Source organism: Amblyomma mixtum, chromosome 1 (assembly GCF_055824585.1).
Source record: "Amblyomma mixtum isolate Tamu chromosome 1, ASM5582458v1, whole genome shotgun sequence".
NCBI lineage: Eukaryota > Metazoa > Arthropoda > Arachnida > Ixodida > Ixodidae > Amblyomma > Amblyomma mixtum.
This window is the reverse complement of record NC_143012.1, coordinates 59,366,882-59,384,746: the sequence shown is the minus strand read 5'-3', so window position 1 is coordinate 59,384,746 and position 17,865 is coordinate 59,366,882. Positions and strand designations below refer to the sequence as shown.

The 17,865-nt window shown below is 48.0% G+C and overlaps 1 protein-coding gene across 1 annotated transcript in view; it reads right to left on the bottom strand.

The window, feature by feature from the left end:
• The window catches only part of tefu (Serine/threonine-protein kinase tefu), a 155,896-nt gene that overhangs the window by 29,922 nt on the left and 108,109 nt on the right, over nucleotides 1-17,865 (bottom strand). The window contains exons 45-51 of the mRNA XM_089570615.1: nucleotides 14,462-14,666; nucleotides 13,761-13,925; nucleotides 12,458-12,583; nucleotides 8,083-8,303; nucleotides 4,341-4,560; nucleotides 3,589-3,702; nucleotides 902-1,042 (exon numbers count right to left, since the gene is read on the bottom strand). Of these exons, the coding sequence (XP_089426741.1) occupies nucleotides 902-1,042; nucleotides 3,589-3,702; nucleotides 4,341-4,560; nucleotides 8,083-8,303; nucleotides 12,458-12,583; nucleotides 13,761-13,925; nucleotides 14,462-14,666 (1,192 nt within the window). The remainder of the gene's footprint in view (nucleotides 1-901; nucleotides 1,043-3,588; nucleotides 3,703-4,340; nucleotides 4,561-8,082; nucleotides 8,304-12,457; nucleotides 12,584-13,760; nucleotides 13,926-14,461; nucleotides 14,667-17,865) is intronic.

The following is a 17,865-nucleotide window of genomic DNA, read 5'->3' as shown; positions in this document are numbered from 1 at the left end:
AATTATCGCTTATAACGAATTTTTTCGCCGTCCCGATGACTTCGTTATAACGAGGGATTACTGTATATGTTCGCATGGCTACGGAATAGGCCAATAATTCATTATGTTTGTGCTCGATTTAATGAGATTTAGTCAGTCTTTTCATGTCAACTTTGTTTCTTTCAGCTGATTTCTGATGCGAATAAGATGGGGAAGAATGAAACTGGAGCTAAGGAACTTGTGTTGCAGAAACGCCGGTGTCATCGTCGGCGTCGTTGACCGTGAGCGCAAAATCCACGAAAAATCCCCAGAGAAGCAACCCCTCACAGCAGGCGGCAGTTAAATCAGTGACTGGTTGCAAGAGGTTGCTTGAAAAGAGCAACCTAGGTCACACAAGCCTCACTGGTGGCAGCACCTGCCATTGCAGGGCAGTGCTGCATCCATTAACCGCTGCTCCACTATGCCAGGGGTAGTATGAGGACTTCCAGGGATTCATGAATTGTCACGCTTTGGTGGCGACATGTGACACACTCGCACAACTCCAAAACACACGGGCTCCCACACCAATAACCTCGATTGCACTCGTCTCTTTTCTTCCCGCCGCCCCGCTCAGCCTGATGATGATGATGACTTGGCGATCCACTAGCGCCCTCTCGTGACATCACCCGGATAGAGACCCTCCACCACCACACTGTCCTACCAGAATGTAATAAAGTTCAGAATGACCCATTCCGCATATATGGGCACTAACCCATTAACGCCATTGCGTCGTATCATTAAGGCAGAGATTAAAAGTGTACCATCCAGTTTTTTTTCCTCTTATCCAGTTGACAAGATTCTATGAGGTCATGGGGTAAATTCATTGCTTCATTGTGAATGCAGCTTTTTTCTGGACATTTGGTTTCTGTGCAGCCCTACCAACCTCAGCAGGCAAGCTGGTCTTGGCTTTCTTGGCTCGGGAGGTGGTTGCCGGCTTCTCCGTGGGGTCCTTGTCAGCATTGCACAGCGCCAGCACCACAGGCAATGTCTGGTAGGGGTGGTCCCGCACCACACGCTCGATCAACTGCACAAGGAATCCGGCCACGGGTCACACAAATCGCTGCTGGTCAGACAGGAAGCAGTACTTTGACGCACTGCTTGAAACTGCAATGTTGTGGGCTAAAAGTAAGGGTGTGCGAATATTCGAAATTTCGAATACAAATGGAATATGTCTGATATTCGGTCCATATTCAAATTCGAGAAATCGATATTTGAGATTTTTTTTAATATTCGCCGGCGATCCTATAAAGCGCCGTCTTTCATAACTTCGACCATGGCAAAATCATGATATCTGGGCAAATTATCCGATGAATGAGTTTTTAAAGTGCCAGGAAGACAATACAAATGCATCTCCTTCGCTTTCTACTCTGGCATTTATTTTATTTGGACGCTGCTAAGCTTGACCTCGTGCGAATTTCTGCAAGTGGGCTTTCCCACATATGACACCTGTTGAGAACATGATGGCTGAACAATCGCAAGCACGTTTTTTGTTTACTTTATCCTATCTTAATGTGTTGCATACCGCGCGATCCCATGGAATTCATCCTGTCACCTTTATATCTCTCCTAGCATGACCTCCGCCATCTTGTTTTGGTCAACTATGATATGTGGGAAAGCCCACTCGCGAAATTTCGTATGCGGCTCCCAAAGGGGCGAGTTGAGGTGTCACAGCTGGGCAAGCAATCATGTAAAAATCCTGCCAATTGCATGCTGAATTGTAACCTGCGCACAAACTGACAGACATGACGACAGTTGGAGGGTCCCAGTTGCCAGACCAAAATATAGCCTGGGTGCGTAGTTCTGGTTTCTGAGCTTTGCTGCTAGCCTATGGCAACGGCAGCTGTCGGCCAGCGCATTCGCCGGTCGTCCTACCCCAGCTCCGCACCGCTTTCGGACACCGACTGGTGTGTGCGGGTAGTTTTTTCCTTCTCAAAAGCTGCCTCACCCTTCAGATACCAATGTGCGTTTGCCTTGTTCGCATCTGTGTTGTTCATCCCGCACACCGAAACTGCGCGCTTGTCATTGGCTTTTCAGTCATGGAGTCTCCTCACAAGGCTTCACCGCATTTTCGGCATTTTTTTTTTCGAAGGCACAGGGCATTTTATAAATCGACTTTTGCATAATCCAGGCATTTCTGCCAGTCCTTTACTAGCCATCACGTTATCTTTAGTTGCCTGTCATGTGTCATTTCATAGATTTCCCTTTTTCAGGACCGCATTACAGGTTGCATACTATTAAGCTGTCTAATCAAGCACAGCCAACAATCAAAAATTCGGATTCCCAATTTTTCAGACATGCTTGATTATTTGGTCTTTTTCACGGCACCGTGACATGGCCCATAAAGCCAACGTATAAGAGCGCTTGGAATTTCAGATGTGCCGCAATTGACTGCTCGATTTTTCCAACCTCGTTCGCACTCGCCACCAATACCCAAGCTGCCATATAATGTGTACAGTAAAACCTCATTCAAACTGCAGGAGAGATTGAAAACTTGATCAAACAAAAGTAAATGTAAGCTTAAAGAGAGCCTCTTAAATTGCGAGGCTGAAATTCTACGTGAGTCAGCAGATTGTGCCCGCATGGTTTCGAATTGGTATTGTTCTTGAACGTCACGTCACCCACCGCAATTGAACGCACGGAATTCATATCTCCCTAGTTTTTCATCCCGCATACAGGAAGAGGCAGCAGTGAATCATGTGGGAGGTGACTGCGAGTGCATACGAAAATAGCCGTGCATTTCAAAGCGAGGTCAGCGCACTCATGGAAAAACGCACCGCAACCCTGACTTTTCTACCGTAAAATTATAGACTAGTGTTTCGATGCCAGGAAAGATGCCCCTCATTATACGCAAGCTACCGCAAGGTACATATTGCCTGATACGATGCCGATTTTGGCTCTAGTCGCTACGTCTAATCACAAAGGCCAACAATAAAGGAGTGCTTGCTGCGGCCGTTTGTTGGTTCTAATCATTTCGCCACCTTTGCGTTCTCGTTCCGGGCCTTTCGTACAGTGGGCGCTGCTCAGTTTCTGCAGCAGCCTGTTGGCTTTCGCATCTAGACATCCATCGTCTCTGTACATGACGCGCGGCGAAATTTAGTCATGAGGAGCTTTGGAATGTGCACAAAAGTGACTCCTTTCTGCAGGTTAATGACAATGTTAGTAATTTTTTCGGTGAAATATTTTTTTGGGACATTTTCGTGGTCCCTGGAGAGTCCAAAAAATCGTTTCTCAACTGCAGTAGACATTTCTGTGGGCCTCACGTCTCTTATATGGTGCTGAGTCAGTCCAGTTTTTATTTCAGTGGCAAATAATAGACACTACTTTAAAAAAAAAAAAGAAAGGAACAACGATTGCCTGTTTATCTTTTTCTGAATTTTTTTTTCTAACAGAACAGATATTTGATATAAGATTTGATATTTGAAGTAATTGTTTCTTCACATTTGTATTCGAAAATTTCAATATTCGCACACCCCTAGCTAAAAGGCACAGAGAAAGCGACATGCATGCCAAAATGTACAGATGAAGTGCAACACAGCACACACACAAAAAGAAAAAGAAAACTCCAGAGACCTGTAAGAGCAGCGTTGAAAATGTGGAGCCACTTCCATCAGGTCGGCTCATGCGGGCCGCTAGCTGGTAGATGAGCGGCACAAACTTGTAGCTGGCCAGTTTGCCTAGGCCTTCCTGCAAAGAAGAAAAGAAGATCACCGAAAGTACTCGTACTGCTTAAGTAGTACTCTTATGGCTGACTGAAGAGATAGACTGATTGCTATACAGAAGTCAAGCTATTAAACCCTACTTTTTCAGTCGTTCATTGTCTGTTCACTAGCAGATGTCACATATGTTAGAAAGGGCCTATAAAAAGAAAGAAAAATAAAAGTGACCTGCCCGCACCACCAGATGACACAATGGGCTAGCAGATGTCACAGAGGGGATATCGAATTTCAGCCACAGGTTTGGTTTATGGTTTATTAGGGTTTAACGTCCCAAAGAGACTCAGGCTATGATGGACGCCGTAGTGAGGGGCTCCGGAAATTTCTACCACCTGGGGATCCTTAGCGTGCACTGACATCGCACAGCACACGGGCCTCATGAATTTCGTCTCCATTGAAATTTGACCACCGTGGCCGGGATCGAACCCGCGTCTTTCGGGTCGGAAGCAGAGCACCGTAACCACTGAGCTACCTTGGCAGCTGAATTTCAGCCATAAGGCGGAGACACATGACAGCTCTGGTGGGAAGCCGTTCATCATCCAAAAAGATGCGCTTCAAGAATAAGAGACAGCAGTATGGCAAGCTGCCAAATCTGGTACCACTGCTCACCTTGAGTAGGGCATTGATCTTGGGCATGCCCGCATTGCTGACCCACAGGGAGGCGAGCCGGAAGAGGCGCAGGTCATGCTCAGGTCCTCCCCTCAGACACTGCAGGTAGTGGGCTACGGCCTGGTGCAAGTAGCGGCCGCGAGCAGCCTCCAGACTAGCTGCCTCGCCCCGGTCCAAGTCCGTCTGACGCTCGAGCACCCGCAGGGCACGGGCATCCTCCCTGTGCCCCGTCCAAGTGCACGCGAGTCATTCAAATCTGAACGCAAGACACTGTCACATATCGCGTGTTGCGCAAATAAATGCGCGCGGTAGAATGCTTCTCCCAGCTAAACGGGCGCATTGTTCGAGCTGAAACTTCCCACAGGAGTGGCATTTTGTCGACAGAATTGTTTCAACCTACATTTGTTTCAGTTACTTGCCTGAATCGATCAAAAATGTCACGTATTCGCATTGTCTGCGGCGACAGCGAAGAAAATCATGGCGTTCTGTCAGTGATCGCACCGCTGGCGCCATCTCGTTTGTTGGCCGCGAAGATTCAGCAAAGGAGAAAGGTTCGGGAGGTTTGAAGACGTTCTTTCAACTGTTTTTTTAATGGCCACAGAAAACTTAACGTGCTGAAAACTTAGTTTGGCCAAGCTAAGTTTTCTGTGACCATTAAGAAACCAGTTGAAAGAGCGTCTGCAAATCTTCCGAATCCCCCTTCTTTGCTGAATCTTCACGACCAACAAACGAGATGGCGCCACCGGTGCGATCGTTGACAGAGCGGCTTAATTTCCTTCGTCGTCACTGCAGACGATGTGAATATCCGACTTATTCTGTTCGAATCAGGTAAGTACCCCAAGCAAACATGGTATAAAACAATTCTGCCGGCCAAATGCCATTTCTGTGCCAAATTTTAGCTCGAACAATGCACCCGTTTAGCTGAGAGGAGTATTTTACGGCGTGCGTTTATTTCCGCAACACGCGATAGTTCTTTTTCCACGTGAAATACTGCAATCAGTTGAAATTTACATTCCATTTGAAAGTAGTTACTCAAAAACACTTGTTAAAGTCACTCCTGTGTGATCTTTCTCCCTATCCCTCACGCACGCACACAAGCTACGTCTTTTTAAAGTGGCCGCCCTTCCCTTCCCTCTTCTCATCCTACGGCATCACAAACTGATGATGATGATGGCTGGTGCATGTGGCGCCATCTCTATGAGCAGCTGAGAACTGCTGGGAAAGCAGCCCCTAACTGACACACACACAAAAAGAAACAATTGCAGATGGTGTTCCGTGCTTTGAAGGGACCATACGTGATGCAGTGAACTTACTGGACTGCTGATTTCAATTCCTTGTCCTCTGTATCCCTTACTATATTCAGTGAAAGCTCGTTAATTCAGACGTCAAGGAACCAAAAAAACGTTTGAATAACACCATCTGCCGGGCTAGTTGGTTGTGATCCATATGTATCAGCAGCGCGAACACAACACAGGAAGAAGGAGAAGATAGTACAGAGCGCTGAACTTCCAACTTTTATTTGAGCGAAACTGAACCCGCACTTGTGGGTCCCAGTTCGATCGCACGCCTTGATTACTCCCCCTGGTGGGATTTTACCTGGTGTGTGTATATAAGAGCGGGTTCGGTTCTGTTCAAATAAAAGTTGGAAGTTCAGCACTCTGTACTATATTCTCCTTCTTCTTCCTGTGTTGTGTTCACGCTGCTGATACATATAAAACGTTTGAGTTGTCTGAAAGTTCGATTCATTGAATGACCTTCTTCAAAAAATGCCACAAACCATTTGTATCACTGTAAATTTAATTGGTGTAAGGCTGTGTAATGGTCTCCTGCTTTTGAAGTGGGAACTGCGCAACAACTACTATTTTTTTTTTGTAGTTTCATCAATGCTTTACTGGTGCGCATTCTGTCGGCAATGTCGAAGCACGACTGCTAGAATGTGGTAAAGGCCTTCCCAGCATCCCCCCGATGCGATGCAGCAACAGAGGAACTTCTCGTAAGGAGCAGCATCACATGTGAGGAGCTGTCACTGCGCAAGCTGCAAACAGCAAGTGACATGCGCCCAGTATCATCGCAGGGAGAAGGGCAGAAACACATTGCACTAATTCATTAAGCACAGAAGTAGATGTTTAATTAGGTCTGCTTTACATATGGTGCGTTTGAAAACAGTTCATGCGATCCACTGCACTGCAGCTTGACCCATTACCAAGGCTTTTTTTTTTTTTCAGATTTGCTCCAGAAAAGTACACTTAGCTGTCGGTAGCTTTATGTCGCAAAAACAGTTAAATATTTCTATGAATAGAGCTTTGAGAAAAGTGAAGAACTGAAATTTTCAGTGTGAGGTTGAACCTTGCTACAACCACACTGGTGGCCTGCACAGAAAATTCCACTGAACTGGAAATTTCGTTCTGGAGAAATCTGCCCCACAAAATTTTTAGATCTGACTACACACTTCACAAACATCATTTATTTCCGAATAAAGTTGGTCAGTTTCGTTTGTCTCCGTCCTTTGGACATCAGTGCTGTGGTGCGATGCTTGCACTCACTCAGCAGCTGCACTGTGACGTCGTCATTGCGGGCACCAACGAAATTATGAATGACGTTAAATGCGTCGATCACATCCAGTGCAGAAGGTGGGGCTGATGCATCTTGTGTATTGCTCTCATCGTCCAGCGATAACGATAATAATTTTAATATAATTTTAATATGTGTGCACAGAAAGGTGCCCATCCCGAAAGGAGTCAGCACTGGCAGAGTTTGTGAAATCGCAGACGTCAGCGGCAGTTCCAGCGACAACAGAAGTGCCACAGGCCAAAGCGAGAGAGCTGGCAAGAGAGCGAGGCATTTCACGGGAACAAAGAAACGTGTGAACTAACTCCAACAGGCCACATCAAGCGAGCATCGCTAAAAGTTGTAGCTAGCTGGATCGCTACAGCCTAGGATGACATTCCAGAAAGCTTGGTTGTGCACTCGTTCCGAAAGTGAAGCATTTCCAGTGCACTTGATGGCACAGAAGAATGTGCTCTATACGAAGAGGACAGTGATAAGGAGGTCAGCAATGACGAGAATGAGAAGCAGGTTCGTGGAAATAAATGACATTTGCGTGCTGTCCCTGCTGTCGTTCTCAACTGTTTTTTTGGTCTCCTGACATTTGAGGAGCTCTTTTTTTACTTGGCTTTCAATTTTAAGGTGTCAGCTTAGAATCAAAGCCGCCCAGATTCGAGTAAATACGGTAAACTTCTTGGGTATAATTCTTGGAATAACACAATTACATTCAGTGAAAAAAAGTCTGTAAGAGTTACTAACGAAGTCGCTCACTGAATGCTGCCACAAACATTCTTAAGAGATCATAAGATGTCGTCTTTCCAGATGGAGTGATGTCAAAAGTCTTGATCAGCGCATCGCTGGCACAAATGTCAGAAGTCAGTGGGGCACAACACAGCGCATCGCTAGCACAACACAGCAAGACGGCTCAAGAACCGACAAGAAAAAGGCAACCCGAGTTCTGGCTGGAGCCAGGTGGTTCATGCTCTCAGACCCTGTGGGATAAACGTGAACAAAAGATACACTTAAGAAAAGATGGGCGTTGACTACAACTCCCAGCACTCAACCTGTTGTAAGTGTGCCATTTGTTGGCAAGTTTTGTTTCACCAAAATACCAGAAAAGTGCACTGCGCTCAAGTCGGTCTCAGTTGCTCCGGCTCAAGCATGGCTGGAAGCGAGTCATTCTCGCAGGGTTGCTCACCGCGAGGCAGCGGCACTGCCGCCTTGTGCCGAAGCGGAGGAGCCCTGGAGCAGACGGCTGGACTGCTGGAGCAGATCCTGTTGAGCTCGGAACTCGGGGGAGCGCAGGTGCTGCTCAATGCTCTGCAGCTGGGCATCGGCAAAGCGCGCCAGTCGCAGGTGAGCTGCCCACAGTGGCGCCCCCTCCTCTGACCCGTGGTGGTCGGACAGCAGCTCCACAGCCTGCGCAACAACATTGTCAGGAAGCTGTCAGCAACATCGTCAGGAACGTCGTCAGGAACATCGTCAGCAACATCGTCGCCAACATAGTCGGCAACATCGTTAGCAACATCGTCAGGAACATTGTCAGCAACATCATCGGCAACATCGTCAGCAACATCATCAGCAACATCGTCAGCAACGTCATCAGCAACATCATCGGCAACATCGTCAGGAACATTGCCAAGAACATCGTCAGGAACATCGTCAGGAACATCGTCAGCAACATTGTCAGCAACATCGTCAGGAACCAAAGGAAGCTGTGGTCGTCTCGGAGCATTACCGGGTCAATCTTGATGACTCAGAGTATCTTATACCACGAATCATCAACCCTTTTAGCCTCAGAAAAGCCCAACTGCTTGCACAAGGTGCCGAGAAACCCGTGTGCTTTGCTCTTCATCCCTTCCTGTCTAAGAAGCAAGCAAAAAAGGAGACTGCGGACGCACAGCCCTTGAAAAAATGTTTAAGGGGGGACACGGCTCTTTGCGGCCGAAAATTGGTAAAAAAATCGTATTTTCGATCTTTTCATTTTCGCGATCCTGAGGTCATTGCGCAGCTATCTACAAATTTTCGTTGAAAAATACCGCCTAATTCACGAGTTATAGCATTCCAAAGACGTGAAACCGCGCGCGGCCCTTTAAATTGAGGTCTAATCACACCGAACTTTGACTGCCCACAGTTCGAAAAATACGCGCTCCGCCGGCGCCATTTTGGTTTCGTTTGAAAGGCCTCGATTCAGGCTATTCCCATATTCTGTTTGGCAACCATGAGCAAGCCCTAGAAGTGGTAAACAAAACAAAATTGGACAAAACGCGCTCTGCTATTGGTTCCCCAAATCACATGACCAAAATGGCGACTTTTGGTTGGTTGACGGCTTCGACCGCTTGCAGCCTGGCGCCATTTTGAGTGGGTCGGGCAGTCCCACTGTCACGGCGAAGTGAGGTTCGTCGGGCGCTAAGTGCGAAATATTTCAATTTACGCAAGACTTAGGCTAAAAGCACTAAAAGGGAACGAAAGGTAGAGATCCGAAGCGCGCTGGGAATGCTGTATCATCACATCCTGGTGTCTACATGCACGACGCTCCGCTACGGCGCGACAACACCGTAACCAGCGGTGTCGGCGGTGCTAAGTGTGACAGCGAGGATTGAACACACATCCTGAGGGAGCGAAAGCTAGAGATTCGAAGCGCGTTGGGTAAGCTGCATCGTCGCGTCTCGTTATCTAACAATCAGCGAAGCGCCGACGCTTTGCGATGACGCGATAACGCGACAGCAGGGAGTGATCGGGGTTATTGCTACCGCGTACAGACAACGTAATCATGACTGTGCAGATGAAGAAGCGATACCGAAGCAGCTTCTGTTGACAGCCAGCAACGGCGCGATAGATCGAGCTTCCCGGTAAAGCTGGCGGCGCGGCGCCAGCGGCGGCCGCGAAACGGCGTCCCGCAAAGTTGCTTCTCAATGTTTTGAGGGGCAAGATGAGCAAAGAGCACCTATCGTTTGTTACGGGATGACTGCGCTGCGATCACAGCGCCGTTTTGAGGTAGAATCGCGCGCCGCAACTTGGGGGAGGTCGCAGTGCGAAGGCACTCATCTCGGGTTCCAGCCTCCAGACTATGCCATTTATTCGCCGGCAATTTCCTTGTTGCAAGCTCAATTATGACGATGAGAAATGGTTCTTCCACATCAGAAACGAGACAGTAATCACTTCAGTGATTTCTGTTACCCTTGGTGCCACAAAAATAAGCCAAAAACGTTTTTCTCCGATTTCTCAAAACTGCAATTTTGGCACATTCAGAATTTTGGAGGAGCAATATCTCCAGTTCTATATCAGCTATTAGTATACAGTAGAACCCCGCTGTTACGTTCCTCACTGCTGCGTTTTCCTGGCTGTTACGTCGTTTTCTTCGGGTCCCGGCATAGCTTCCATAGGATCCAACGTATTGGGAACCCTGCTGTTACGTTGTAGCCGAGGAAACGATCCCGCATGATACGTCGCAACCGGGCTCCCCGAACCCAACCGGGCAATGCGCACCAACCGGCATTTTGATTTTTGACGAGTCTTGGCCAGGCTTGGCTACGGAACTGGCTGCAAGAAGCTGCACGCGTGTTGGAGAGGCCGCCGCTAGATGGCTATCTGCCTTGCACGCCGAACGCCGCGATCTTTATCGTGGGAGGTGGTGAGGAGGAGGCGCGCGGCTGCGGTCGCTTATCAACGCGCCTTTTCTTTCACTCTTTCTTTTTATCTTAACTCTCCTCTGTCTGCAAGTGACAGCGGTGGTGGCTCGGCTGGAGCCAGTCAGCAGGGCCCGTGCAATTTCCTTTTCATCCTTCTCAGTCGCAACAACATCTTTATTGTGCTTTGATGGCGTGATAGCGTTGAGTAAGCGGAAGGGGCTTTCCCTTGAAGAAAAGCTGGACGTACTAAACGCAGTCGACAGGCAGCCAGGGCGGCTTACGCAGAGCAGCGCGGCGAGCAGCCTACGAACATTTCAGTGCTTGACGCTGTGCACAACGTCGCTTCAGCGTGGACTGCAGTGAGCGCGTGAACTGCACAGCACTGCTGCGTGCGTGCGGTGTGGCCGCACCGCAAAGCGACGCTGACAGCAATGCGGCCTTTGCTATTGAGAAATGCGTTGTTCTTTCCAGCGAGCGAAAGAAACTGCAATCCACCATTCTCGATTTTTTAAAGCCCTAGGGTCAATTTGCGGAAATTAATTGTTTCAAGTCAAAGCTGCACTGTTTCCATTAATTTTCGGTGCTTTCCTCATTGTTGCGTTTTCCCGGCTGTTACGTTTTTTTTCCCCGGTCCGGTGAAAAACGTATGAACGGGGTTCTACTGTAATTCCTTTTGTACTAGAAAGATAAATGCACAGGTTGTGCAGTAATGCTAACTTTAAACCACTGCTTCCTTGAGAAAATTTTCAAAATAAATCTTTTGTCTCAGTCATCAAAATGAGCTTTTTCTCTGTTATGTTTGACCAGCTGTAACTTTCCTTCAAGTCGTCCTAGAATGCTCATTTATGCCTTACTTCACTCCTTGGTGACTCTAGATCATTTATAAATAGTAATCTTCTCCATAAGGTCTTATGTTAATTAACCAAGCTTCCTCCAAACAAAAGACATACTTTCCGTGATAAATATAAAACTTACTGCTGCAGGACGAAACAGTTTGCAGTTTTAGAATCAGCACATGAAAATGTACAAACAGTGAAAATTTGGTGTAAATCGGTCCATAAATAAAGAAAATAGTTCTAAGAGGGGTGTCCCCCCTTAAGATCAATTGACGATGACTGGCTTCATTATAAAGGTTAAAGAATGCAGCGCGAAAAGTCAAGAACAAACGAAGAAGTGGACCGGACTGGCACTGACAGCGCCAGTCCTGTCCACTTCTTCGGTTCTCCTTGTCTTTTCGCACTGCATTCTTTAACCATGATCACTGACCGACAAGCCCAAACAGCCACTTTAGTTCATGATAAAGCACTCTGCTGTATGGAATTGCAGTATGATTAGTCCTACTGAACTTTTTCCAATTTAACAAGCATCATTTAAATTTTTCATTCTCATTTCAATCCTTCTCCAAAGATCACACATCTGTCACATCGCAGTGACAGCTTGTCCCGTGCCATTCGCTTGTTTTTGCGGTTGTCCCTCTTTCCACAAGTCACTGCAGATGAAAAGTTGGCCAAACTTCTCCAGGAAGCTATCTATTCTGGTGTCGGTGAACATCCTCACGAATCTGCGTCACAGTTCGTCCGATTTGTCTGTTCCGTCAACAAAGTAAGATGCCTTTTATCTGCCTCAGGGGCATTCAGAGGCTGCTCTATGCATAAACGGCTTAAAATAATAATTTTTTTCAACCCTACAGGGTTGAGGTAGACTTCCTATAGAATAATAAATGGGCCGTGCCAGGATGACTAGTGCACCTAACCGAGGAAAGAAAGAAAAAAGTTTTAGGTGATTAAGGAGATGGATAGCATGTGCCTTGGCGATGGAGTATTTCTGGCTCTTACAGGAAGCGAGTGCCACAAGCCTGCTTCTTTCATATCGCATTGTGTTTCAACCTTGGAAGGTGTTCCAGCTCCGTGGGTGGTAACAAGTGGACGCTACATTACTCACCTTGCCAAAGTACTCCCTTGCTATGGTGTCGGAATTCTCGAGGCCAGACTCGGCAAGGCACTCGCCATACAGCTGCAGCACCTCTGCATAGGCCCCCGTGATGTCGCCCGACTCCGCACCCAACTCCTGTGCAAGACACCAGACACACGCTGTGAAACAGCCCGCACAGAAAGATGAAACACAAGGCACAGAACAGGATGAAACAGGAGGGCAAGACACACACATATCTGTTCCCTAACTGGCAGAACTGCAGTGCTGTGCCACGGTGGCTAAGCAGAGCAAAAGGCCAGAGTGCAGTATGTTAGGCTTACACTAAAGGGAGCTAGCATTTATTATTGCCCACTGCATGAAGTGAAGTCAAGCGTAAGGGCTTGAAACAGCTCAAGTTATACTACAGCAGAGTCCTGTTAAGGGGGGACACTGGTCTTGAAAAGAAAGTTTTATTAATTTAGTCCCAGTTAAGAAATTTTCACGGCACATGTATTTTTGTGCGCTGATTCTAGATATGTCATTTAATTTCATGACAAACAATCCCTTGAGCACTTATGCACTTTTTATGCAAGTATTTTGCGGAGAGTTTTGAAGAAAATTTGCTGCAGGAAATTTGCTGAAATGTATGCCACTGGGTTCTCTTGACACCAAGGAATACAATAAGGGTAAAATTATCATCCTGGATCTCATAGAACTTAAGTTATAGAGTTTTGAAGTTGTCGCTTCAGAAATGAGAAGGAAAGTGTGTATTCCTGTTTCTGAAGTGGCAGCTTCAGTACCCTATTACTCAAGTTCTACGAGAACCAGGATGATAATTTTACCCTTATTGTATTCCTTGGTGTCAAGAGAACCCAATGGCATACATTTCAGCAAGTTTCCTGCCACAAATTTTCTTTAAAACTCTCCGCAAAATACTTGCATAAAAAGTGCATAAGTGCTCAAGAAATTGTTTTACGTGAAATTAAATGAAATATCTAGAATCGGCGCACAAAAGTACATAGGCCCTGAAAATTTCATAACTATGAATAAATTAATAAAATTTTCTTTTCAAGACCAGTGTCCCCCCTTAAGAAGAACTAGGTTAAGACAACTTCTTGGTTATGATAAACAATGTGAAACCATTTGGTAGATTCCCTAAAGGATTCAATGCAAAAAAAATCCACTTGAGATGAACTGTTTCATAAATTATTCGGATAAGATGAACTTTCACAGCGCTTCAGCTGCGGGAGGTGGTTGGTTCCAAACCCACCGTTGGACACCCACTGGCAAAAATGAGTACAGGCGACAATGAGTACAGGCAAAGCTGCCCTACCGGCTGACTATGCTGCTCCTTGAGCTGCCTCAGCAGGGTCCACAGGGTGTGTTGGGCCTCCGTGCAGTCCCCCTGTGCCAGCTGGATGCGGGCCTCTTCCAGAAGCCAGCGGCCAGCCTGGCTGGGGGCGCACCGCTCCAGCTCCTTCAGTGCCACCCGGGCCAGCTGCATAGGGCGCAGCACAAAACAACACATCATGCAAAGAAAGGACAGCTGCAATCCGAGCGCCCACACCCTACCAGCACACAGTGAGCTTGGCTGGACCTGCACAGCCTAGGGCTGGCAACCCCAGCTCATCCCAGATCTTGAAATGCAGAAGTGAAAAGAGGTCCGGTGGCATTTGGCTCACCCAGCAAAAAAACTGAATCTTGAAGCACACAACAGAGGGGAACACAAAAGTATGCAAAAGCTCAACTCTTCAATCGCAACTTAGCGATTCATGCTTAATGATTTTAAGCTCAAGTGCTAACATCAGGCAAACAGCCAAATGCAAAGAGCCAGAGGTAGCAGCAAACACTGAGCACAGCAGAACAGTGCCATTAGCAGTCACAATTTCACAGTCCAGCAGTTTATGATCTTTCTCATTGCTACGAGGCAGCGCGCAGAGACGATTTTATGATCTTTCCATTAAAGGCACTCAATGCCGCAAGAAGAAAGCGCAAAAGAACAAGTGGCGCTAGAAAACCGATTCTGCTGCTCACCCAGGGGCACTGGTTGAGCCTCGCCTGCACCGCGTAGTGGGCGAGCATCGTGGTGCGTGCGGACTGCACCCGGACACCCCGCAACTGGGCGGCCACCACACCCTGGAGCCAGGACACGGGCTCGGAGAAGTCAAACCGCGAGCCCGGCTGGGCCACCCGCTGCTCCCACCTGGTCAGCACGCCGGCCACCTCCTCCTCTTCGCTGCTGCACAGTCCGTGCAAGTGCCACGAAGCAGTCAGCTGAGCGAAGCCGCTGCGTTCTCTGCCTGCTTTCGTCGGCTTTCGTTCAAAACACCGACAAAAAACATGCTGCCTAGTTGGCAGATTGACCTGGGTTCGATCCCTGCACAGGGAAGAATTTTTCTTCAGCAGTGAAGCTTGTGAGAGAGCTGGATAGCTTCGCTTTGCATCCATACAGCTGTGCACGAGTGGATGCTAATGAGTAGGGGTGTGCGAATAGTGGTTTTTTGATTCGAAGCGAATAGCAATTTTCTTCGAATAATTTCGAAGCGAATAGTTCGAATAGTACTTCTGGCACTAAAAAGAGGCTGAGTGACAGTAGGCATTTCCAAAACCATTTATTTTCCCAACACACGATGCCATTGCACACTGCACTGAGGCTTTATTTAAAACCACACTTCAAAATTTTAACACCTAGAGTGAAGAACAATTTTTACTGGCAATTTATACTGGAATAACAACTTTTACATTCCCAGACTTGCATTCCCTCGAGCAAGAATGGAAACGGCTGTACAAAACTCTAGCGCCGCAAGCGAAACGTCATTCGCACCGCTCGCGCGTTCTGGCAAAATTGTCCCCGGTAGTACTTCCGAGCAGCACTCAGCATCGCGCTTCCATCAAGAATGCTCTCAGCCTCCAACGTATCGGAGTGCCCGAGTTGCGGCGACGGAGTTCGGCACACCACCAAAGATGGCTCAATGCCCTGATTACGACGGCGTTCCGTTCCCATCAACGCGCAAGCAGTCAGAATAGCAAGAAAAGACGTCAGTCGTAGATGCCGAGCGTTAACGGCAGTAATCCTCCACGGGTGCACAATAAGCTTAGCGTTATCCCACGCTAAAGGCGCCCTTCCCATTGACGTAAGTATACACTTCGGCGACATCGAGTCCCCGCGCTGCCGCTGAATTTTTCGCACCTCCGCCGGTAATATGATGGCTTGCTTGACAGCTGCCGAGAACGGTCGCTCATGTTCCGTACGCATGATTCGTCACCTGACTGGGTGAAGCGATAGCGCGGTAGGGCTGCGTGTTTATCTTCGCATCTGTCCTATCTGGTAATCTTTTCCGCAACTCTAACGGAAAAAAAAATCGAGAGGCGGTGGAGCGGGCGCGGCTTCCGTGCTTATCTGATTTTACAGCCAGCGTCCGCCGCGGGGACGCGGTTGTTCCGTTGTGCGCCGCGCGTCTTTTTTCGTTTTTCTTTCTTTCCTCTTATCTTAGAACTCTCCTCTATCTGCACGCGGCAGCGGTGGTGGTGGCTCGGCTAGAGCCAGTTGGCAGGCCCCTTTCCTTTTTATCCTTTGCTCAGTCGCAACAACAACAACAACAGTAAACTGAGGTTTCTTGTTTTGAAACTCTTCCTTCTTTGCGTCTGCCTCGACACGGTGGCAGCGACGCGGCTTATGGCAGCCTTAGTGCGGAGGCTCGGAGATGGCCAGAACGCAGGATCTTCCGCAAGAGCGCGTCGCCCTCACCTTTATTTCATTTGTAGCTGGGTTCGCACCCCGACCTGGTTGTGATTCGTGTATTGACTGACCCCCGAGCGTTGAAAGCGCGATAAAAAAAAAGCCATCTATGCGGCAATACTCGGAACTGAAACCACATAAAGCAAGCGGGCAAGCGCCCCAGAAACACTATTCGCGCGAGGCGAATACTTCGAAATTTCGAATACCGAGAATTCGGTTCGAAGCGAATATCGAATACCGTGCTATTCGATCGAATATTCGAAATTATCGAATATTCGCACACCCCTACTAATGAGTAAATAATTGTTTTATTGAAATTTACTGCACCTTGCGAGTTTCCCTAAGTACAATGAATTAATGCTGACACGTAGACTCAAGATTCTGTGTTTTTATCACTTGCGCAGATAACGGCTGCCTTCGTATGGTGTTCAGAGGGAGTGGCGGCTCAGTGGGCACAAATACAGAATGCCAGAGAGCACCAGTCCTTCCAGCTAGCAGTCTTGAAGCATCCCCCTTGCCGTCATCATCGGACAGTCCACAGCAGGTCAGAGGTCTCTCTCCTCGACCGTAGCAGCACTCAATGAAAAAAAAAAGGTCACTATTTATGGCACAGCTCAGTACACTTCATGCGTCATGAGAGCTGCTTAAGAGACCACTGGCTATCTATTCTGCATACCTGCCAACCTGAAAACTTTCAAAACCGTAAAGCCTTCGCGACTGGGAAGGGGGGTAAACGCACGAGCGGGAAACAGCACTTCATGAACTCATGAACATCATGGAATTTCGGTAAGCTGGAAGAGCAGAACCATCACGTGGACGGAACTGAGGGAAGTGCACATTGGTTTCAGTCTTGCCAGAGGGGCAATTAAGATGTTTCCGATAAATAAACAAACAAAAAATGTCCGCGACAATGCAATCATCAATCTACCGTATAAACGCGTGTAAGGGCCGCACCCGTGTATGGGCCGCACCCCGTTTTCCCGAAGGAAATGTTTAAAAAAAAAATAAATCCGTGTAAGGGCCGCACCCGAACTTTCCATGACCCAGGCGGGAATAGCCTTCTAAATGCACGCGCCGTGGCCTCCGCGATCGGCTCCGGCTGCGAACAACGGCGCACTCGATCGCGGAGGCCAAGCACGCGCACAAGAGCTTCCAAAAACCGTCCATGGATGGCGCCCGAGGCCGCAGCCATCATCATCATCGTCAATTACCCCCCCCCCCCCCCCCCCTCCGCGACTTCCCGCTATCTAATCAGCATCAGTATCGCCAGCTCCAGCCTTTTATGGCGGATTAGCGCGTTTGCCGTAGTTGTGGCTTTCGCGTGCTGCCGCCGAGTAATGCAGTTTTTGCACGATGGGCAAGCACCTTATCAGCTACACGGCTGGGAGTTAGGTCTCGAACGCGGCAAGCGTGCGGCGGACAGGGAACTCGACGTGGCCGAGAAGTGCGTCCGATGACCGTGCAATCAAAAGGGTGCATTGAGAAACACAAGCTGCAAAAAATGCGCTTTCCGAGGCGAGCCATGTGAGTTTCCCGAACTGCTCTGCTAGTGATGGAAATGCGGAACAACGGCTACGCGTTGACAGCGGACATGCTGCGCGGCTTCTTTGGGATGAGCGTGCACCAGAGCACAACACCAGCTCAGAGTCGAAATACGCCGCGAGTGTCGACTGAACGTCGGATAAATGCCGTTCATTCC